This window comes from Arachis hypogaea, chromosome 20 (assembly GCF_003086295.3).
Source record: "Arachis hypogaea cultivar Tifrunner chromosome 20, arahy.Tifrunner.gnm2.J5K5, whole genome shotgun sequence".
NCBI classification, from domain to species: domain Eukaryota; kingdom Viridiplantae; phylum Streptophyta; class Magnoliopsida; order Fabales; family Fabaceae; genus Arachis; species Arachis hypogaea.
In genome coordinates this window covers 5973883-5981998 of record NC_092055.1, presented here as the reverse complement: position 1 = coordinate 5981998, position 8116 = coordinate 5973883, and the positions used below count along the sequence as shown (strand labels likewise).

Here is an 8116-nt window from a genome sequence, read left to right as displayed (position 1 = left end):
ATAAGTAGGCGGCTTATATTATTAAACTATGAGAAAACTATCAAATGTTTGATCAACATTGATAATTTAATATAATAAAGATCAATGCTGTTAAAACACCTTATAATCTTCCTCAACTATGTTGTGTATGTCTGTCTTCTTTTTCTTTCAATAATGAAGTTCTCTCTTCTTACGTGCTACACCAAACAAGACCAAAGTAGATAGATATCAAAATAGAAGCTATAAGTTTGTCTCTGTATTCTGATGGAATCATCATTTTTTTTACTAAAAGATTTATTAGCTAATCAAATTTAACTTGATTAAAGAATAAAAAAGGCTACAGCTTAAATATATAGGAGTAGAATTTGTCTTTTTTTTTTAGTTTCTGAGAATATATACAAAAATAGTGAATGATGTCATCATTCTTCTTTAACTACCTAGCATCTAACGTTGTGACTGTAACTTGATTTACGCTCCATGTTTCATCATTCTTACTTGAAGATGACTCAGTGTTTGGATGATTTTTCTTTATGGAAAATCCAGGAGTTTTAGGATTTGGCAAAGATGGAGTTTCACTACTTAACATTAAGATCACTGAAGACATTGTTGGTCTATCTTCTGCATGTTCTTGGACACATAAGAGCCCAATATGTATGCATCTTACAACTTCAGCTTCTGTGTATGAATTGCAGATTGATGGGTCAAGAAGTGTCAATGCAGTTCCTTCATGCCAATGTCTCCATACCTAAAAGAACATATAGTAATCATTATAATATAGCGATCATAGTGTTTATTTTTTCAGTTAAGTACTCTTATTAAAGAGAATTTTTTCACCTACATTTCCCAGAAGATTCAATTCATTGTTATCACTGTAAAACTCTCTGTTCTTCTTTCCAGTTATGATCTCCAATACCATAACACCAAAACTAAAAACATCAGATTTTACTGAAAAGTTTCCATCCATAGCATATTCAGGAGACATATAACCACTGCAAAATAAAAATATGCATAAATTAAAAATGAAGCCACATATCTGGTTTTTCAAAAAACTAGTAAATTATTATGGTATACTCACTATGTTCCAACAACTCTTAATGTTTTTGCTTGTGTTTGATCTTTGTCAAATATTCTTGCCATTCCAAAATCTGATATCTTGGGAATCATTTCACTATCTAGTAATATGTTACTTATCTTAAGATCTCTATGAATAATTCGAAATCTTGAATCTTGATGCAAATAAAGAAGTCCTCTTGCTATTCCATATATGATATTAAAACGCCTTTCCCAGTCAAGCAAAAATCTACTTTCTGATTTGTCTGCAACATTGTTATGTAAAAGTTAAGGATAACAAGTAAAACAAATGTATATGATAATTAAAAAAAAAAAAACTGAACATTCAATATACTGAAATAAATAATGCAAGTTACCAAACAAAATGGAATCAAGGCCTCTATTTTCCATATACTCATACACCAACATCTTTTCATCATTTTCAATACAGCAACCAAGCAATCGAACAAGATTTCGATGTTGGAGTTTGGCAATTAGCTTGACTTCATTCTTAAACTCCTCAATTCCTTGTCCAGAATATTTTGATAATCTCTTCACAGCAATTTTTTGACCTTCAATCAATCTACCCTAGTATTATTATAGGCACGATTTGTTCGTTAGTGTATATACACATAATACATAAGTACGTTTACATTATGATCTGATATTTAATTTTAGTAACGATGGCAGCTATGTACAAATTAAAGTATTAAAACAAGTTACCATATAAACACTACCGAAGCCTCCTTCTCCAAGTTTATTATCTTGAGAGAAATTGTTTGTAGCCATTGTTAAGGTATCACAATCAAACAATGGCAGCTCTATATCATCCATGTTCCTTTCATCACCTAAGTATCCTCTAGAAGACACCACCTCATTCATCAAACTATCATGACTTCTGTGGACAAAACCTGGAATAGCGGCTATTGATAATAACCAAGGTAAATTATTTATTTATGCAGCACAAAAACCATATACACTACTGTACTAGACTATATAAAGAGACATATGGGGAAGGTTATTATACATTACCTCTAGAACTTTGTTGTCTCTTCTTCCTTAAGTAACAAATAGCAACCAATCCCAAAACTAAAACAAGTGCACAAAGTGTGATGCCAATAGCCAGAACCGCTCTATGATTCTTGTTGGAGCTAGTAGATCCTGTGTGTCACTAAATTGATCAGAAAGAACTACTTAATCAATAAAGGAACCTGCAATATCATCATCATAGCAAAATGTGCAACCACTTGATCAATTAGACAGTACCTATATCAGCAGCTGCCAATCTGACATAGAGATCTTGACCGTCTGTACGGTGGACATTCATGTCAAAGAGTTGGCCAACCCACATAACACAGCCACTTCCTCCATTTCTGATATCAATGTTTGCATATGCAGTGCATGAACAATTCCTCTTGCACAAACTCCCACATTCATCAAGTGTCATACTCTTATTCACAAACACGTTCGTTGTATCCGGCAGCTTCATGTGCTCAAGTTGCAAGAACTTGTCAGTCGAACAATTCAAACCCGTGTTCCTCACACACCCATCAGATCCATCTCTCAAGTTCCAAGCTTCCTGGTTCTTTGGTCTGAACCCCTGAATACAAGAGCATACCGGCGAAGCATTACTGTCACAAACTCCATACGAACCACACACTCCATAGTAATCGCATTGATCCTTTGGTGCGTAGGAGAACTTGTTCCATCTTCCTTGTATCCACATGTAGCGTTGATACTGGCCATCAGAATCAGGTGACAGAATTATCCTCGACAACAAGGAAGGTTCTGTAACGGAGAAAGAGAACCACACCCCATGCTCATCATAAGAGAAATTGTACCTGAGATCATTGGTGTCGTCTTTCATCCCTGGGATCCCACTGAATCTCTCACCATTCCAAGGACCAGTTCGGTATGTTATAGTTTGGTTTCTCCTGAGGAAGCCCTCAGGTAAACCATGGTAATCTATCTTCAAAGTGTAGTCACCGCTTGAAGGGTCTTCACCTTCGACCTTCCATGATGTTAAGTACTTCTCCGTTCCTGTATTCAGGTTCCAACCGACCTTCATCCCCGGTAACAAGGTATCCGTTGGGTAATCGAAGCTCTGCCATAAGTAGTTATTATTGGTCTTGTCTGATGAATCCTTGAGAACAAGGTTACCTGTATCGAGGAGCTGGAGAACTGGATTCTTGGAGTTGGTTTGATTGGAGGACCATGCGGGGCTACCGGATGAATTGAGGAGGACAAAGCTTCCGTTGTCTCCGATCTTGAGATAGCCTGAACTATTGTCGATGGGGTTGTCTCTGTTTGCAGTCCAAACTATTGTTTGAGGACTGATGTTGTTGTACCATATTCCGAGGTAATAGTTGGTGTTGGAATCTCTGAAGAAGCCCAGCACGAAGGATCGGTTTTGTGATAATAGCGTTTGGTTTGTTGTGAGGATTTGTGTGCCGGTTAAAGTATCAGAAGCGGTTGATGGAGTGATGAAGAAGAAGCTAATAACAAAGATGAAGAGGTAGTTAAGGTGAGTGAAGAAGACTCTCATGATGGCGAAAAGTTAAGAGTAGTTTGTGATTGTTGGAGGGTAATATAGAAGAAGCCAAGTTTTTTTTACTTTTCATGAATTTCTTGACAGAATTGTGCATCAAGGAAGAGCAGAACAAGCTAAGCTGACCCGCATCCACTTGCCTCTTCATAAATGTGTATTGACTTTTGAACATATGGTAAACGTTTCCCATATTATATATGAGAGATATAGTATATTCAAAGGGTAATTCAAAGAACCCAAGCTGTGATACGTTGACAGAAACGGTGGTGAAACTTGGACCATTCCAAGTAGGAAGCTTAATATGCTGAATTAAAACACTTAACACAGATAAATGATGAATTATCAAAGAAGCTTCCTAAAATAACCAAAAAAAAGTATAACAAAAGAAATAAATTTATTAGGGATTGAATATTAAAGAATTTACTAAAAGTAGTACAAGTACAAAGTTATTAAGACCCTATCCTTAATGAATGGCAGAACTTGAAGGGATATGACCACCTGAGATAATCAAATTCTTTAAACTAATTTTATTATTTATTTATAAAAAAATTGGAAGGTCATAACCCCATTGTTTATGATGAAAGTTCCACCATTGTCCTTTAGGCAGTGTTTGTTTGTTGTTTATGTCTACCAGATACGGTGGTATGCATACAGCGTTTGTTTCCAGTAGGAACTCATCACAGTTCTTGTTTATGGCCTACCAAAAGTAAATTCACATCAATTTTTGCGTCATAAATAATAAATAGGAACTCAAAACATCTCTCTCTTCTCCATTAGGAGGAACTAACTTTAGTCCTTGTTATGGTCCCACTTAATTAATTAATTAAAATACTTGAAATTAATGTAATTAATTTTTTTAATAATGTAATTTAAATATTTAAATTTAAAAATAATTCACTATTAAAAGATATTAATATTAAATAAATTCATATATAACAATAATACACAATATATAATTCGGGGTTACACTAATTTGTAAAATTACTTAATACAAAGAAAAACATAATTAAATTCTATAGTTGACGACAAGCATTGTGAAATTGCCATATGTGTTCAATCAAGTCCTCTTTCAATTGTCTATGCTATGCTGCTGTCTATAGAGTAACAAAATATTAATGTATTAATAATAACGGTAACATAGTAACGTCTAATTTCTAACGGCTAATTTTACAACGACTAATTTTGCAACGGCTAATTTAATATAATAATATAAATATAAATAATTAATATAAATTATTAATTAAATAAAAATTTAATTATTTAATCTAATTAAATTATTATAATTATTAATAAATTAATTATAATTTAATTACTTAATTAATTATTAGTTAAATAATTAATATAAATTATTAATTAAATAAAAATATCAATATTTAATATAATTATTTATTTAAATAATAACTTGCCATTTGGCAAGTTATTATTGGCTTCTCAGAGTCCCTCTTCAGAGGGCCTGGTTCCTCTAGAAATCTGTGTGGAACCTTCTCTTCTCTTGCTCCAACGGCTAGGACCTCTTAGTGTCAGAAAAAGTAAAATTGGGTCTCATGCATTGAACTTGCTCTTAGACAGCGTTTGTTTGCTGTCTATGCCTACCAGAGATATGGACACGGTGGTACACGTATAGCGTTTGTTTCATAAGACATAAGTTTATGAAGGACACGATTACACACACTTACACATTAGAGACATGTAATTTGTGTCTCTTCAAAAGTGTGAGACACGAATTTTAAAAGTGGACACAGATTCATAATAAAATGTTTGGACAATTTTATCCCTAGTCAATTTAAAAAATTCCTAAATCTACCCTCTTCCCTACTTTATCCCTTTTCACTTCTACATTGTCATCTTCTTCATCTTTCTTCTCTTCCAAACCATTTTATCTTCCTGAATCCATGCCTCTACAAGAATCATTGTTGCTCTTCTGCCAAAATCGCTGCCGCTCCTCCTCCAAAATCATTGCCGCCTCCTCTACCGGAACCGCCGCCGTTGCCTCTTCCAAAATCACAAAGCCGTCACTACCACTGTCTCTATCAGATTTGCTACTGCTTCCTCTCCCAATTTAGTAGATCAAACTGTTCGTGCCTTTTCGAGATCCGCCACCGCTGCCTCTCCCAGAATCGCAGAACTCTACTCTTCGCCTTTGCTTGAACTACCATTGTCGCCAGCTTTGCCAGAACCACCACTGCTACTACCTGGAATTGCAGAACCGCCAATGCAGCCACTTCAGCCAGAATCAGTGCGCTGCCTCTACCAAAAATGCCTCAACCTTTGCACCCTGCCAAATCTGTTTTTCTACTTCCACCCCTGTTTTCAACTTCATCTCCTCCCTTGATTTTTTTTTTTACAGAAAAAAATTATATATTTAATTTTTTATTTAATTGAATCTTGATCGATATTTATTATATCTGTGTCGTTCTATTTTGATTAATTTTTTTTATTAATTTAAGAGTTATTATTGGTAACAGAGAAGTGGTGGTGGTGGTGATTTAGATAATAGTGGAGAAAAAATAGGGTGGTAGTATTTGTTATAAGGATAATTTTAAAATTTTATATGATTGTAATTTATTGTTGTGTCTCTGTATTTAATTACTAAACAACTTAAAAATTTTGTGTCTTATTGTATTTATGTCTTTAATGTTTATGTATTTATGTCTATGTCTCAGTCCATTCATAAACCAAATACAGCCTTAAATCATTGGGGTAGTCATGCACCTCTAATTTCCTTTATTGTATGCGAAATATTGCATCCAAGTTTATTATATTCAGGTTTAATCATCCAAATTTAATTTTTAACTTGATTAAAGAATAAAATCTGCCGTAGCTTAAATAGCTTAAATAAAAATTCTTTTTTCTATTTTTTATGATTATGAGAATTGATGAGTTTGGAAAACTTGAAATTATTGTGATGATCAAACATAATTAAAAATGTTAATTAGAAAAATTGTTAATTTAATTTTTGCTTCAAATGGTTTGGCTAATGAATTTTGTTTAGTGTGCAAATTTTGATTATTGGACCAAAAGTCACATCAATCCAAATTGATAAATGAATTAATTTGTTTTGTGCCAAATTTGATCCAAGTTGCTGAGACTTGAATTGAAGATAAGCCCAAACCTAAGGCCCATTTTGGTAAAACAAATAATGAAGAAAGTGGCTCAAAGAAGCCATACGGTGATGATAAAACAAAGGGGTCCAATTTGTTGTTGCACCATTTGGTTACCTACTTCTATGGAATATGGAATTCAAATTTTAATTAAAATAAACTTATGCATTGGTAACTTGAAAGAGAAAATTTAAATTGATTTAATTGCTTAAGTGCTCCACACGTTACTTTATGCATAGGGAAATGGAAGTAGGAATTAATTTGTTTTAATATCATTCATTGCTTCCTTCGAAAGTTTATTTCTTTCTTCTCTCTCTTTGTTTCGGTCATTTCATTGTCAGAGAAGAAGATAGCAAGAGCAAGTTATTAGAGATACAGTGAAGCTATGAAGAAGCAAAATGTTAGGATGAAGAAGGTCAGTAAAGAAAAAGGAATATCCAAAGCATGGTGTGGCTAAGATCTTTGCCATTGAAGGCAAGATCTCACGAAGAAGCTTCAAGATCTTCATACAAAAAATAGAAGCAATCGGCCTCGGTCAGAGAAAAAAGATCTCTGTGGTAAAGCTCGTTTCCATCTTTGTTCATCCAAGACAGAAGGTAGCTAGTAAAGCTACGTAGAAGAAGAAGGAAATATAGAAAAGAAGGAGCTGTCAAGGATCAAAGATTCATCAAGGTCAGAATTCATTCTTGGGGACAAAGTCAAGATGAAAGGCTCAGATTGATAAAACTTGATGAGAAGGGATGAGAGAGAGGTACATGCATGTTGATTTGCTTTCGGTTTTTCCTCTCTTCTCTCTCTGTTCGAACCGGCTATGTGTTGGAGAAGATGTTGGTGGCTTGGTTGAACCGGTTTCAACCTTGAAGCTTCCCCTTCTATAATAAGGGTGAACGGCCAAGGGTTGAGATAAGGAGAGTAAGCATAGAGTTCTCATAGTTACCCTAAACTAACAGAGTTCTTCTCCTTCAATGGGTTTCATTTTGTTTTCTTTAGTTTTGTCTGTCTAAGTCTCATGGTAAAAGGCAAACAGAGTGAGGTTTGTAAGAAAAAGCCAGTGAGAGGAAAAAGGCAGAGAGAGCAAAATTAAAGAAAAAACCATAGATGTTTAAGAATTCCTTTGTACATCTGTATGATGTGTTTCATGATCCTGTGGGGATTCCCTTATAAGTTGGGTTAGCACTTTGCGGTTAAAAGCTTGGTAGGTGTCTAAGTCAAGTTCAGATTTGGGGATAGAATCTGGATTTGTCCCAGATAGGAATGGGTAGTTCCTAGGGAAGAATTGGTGTATGTAATATGATGATTATAGTGAAATTCCGTCACTGTAGTGATGAAGACTAGATGTAGGCTGCATTGCACTTAGCAGCTGAATCAGGATACTTCTGGGTGTGATTATATCTCTCTCTTCTACTTCTATTCTGTTTTTATTACACTGGAGACAAAA

At 34.4% G+C, this 8116-nt stretch overlaps 1 protein-coding gene across 1 annotated transcript; it reads right to left on the bottom strand.

The window, feature by feature from the left end:
* Window positions 1-272: 272 nt before the first annotated feature.
* On the bottom strand, window positions 273-3758 carry LOC112782870 (receptor-like serine/threonine-protein kinase SD1-8). Its single transcript, XM_025825513.3, has 7 exons — window positions 2296-3758; window positions 2062-2190; window positions 1753-1952; window positions 1407-1617; window positions 1055-1295; window positions 818-968; window positions 273-724 (listed from the first exon to the last, which is right to left on the bottom strand). The coding sequence occupies exons 1-7, from the start codon at window positions 3572-3574 to the stop codon at window positions 413-415; spliced, it is 2523 nt and encodes an 840-aa protein (XP_025681298.1). The 5' UTR covers window positions 3575-3758; the 3' UTR covers window positions 273-412.
* Between the last annotated feature and the right edge of the window lie 4358 nt (window positions 3759-8116).

Excerpts from the sequence above, each read along its gene's own strand:
- LOC112782870 (XM_025825513.3), bottom strand. The coding sequence starts at position 3,574 with ATGAGAGTCTTCTTCACTCACCTTAACTACCTCTTCATCTTTGTTATT. Across the intron at positions 1,618-1,752 it reads GCTTCGGTAGTGTTTATATG|GGTAGATTGATTGAAGGTCA; the intron begins GTAACTTGTTTT and ends TAATAATACTAG. Across the intron at positions 1,296-1,406 it reads CCTTGATTCCATTTTGTTTG|ACAAATCAGAAAGTAGATTT; the intron begins GTAACTTGCATT and ends ACAATGTTGCAG.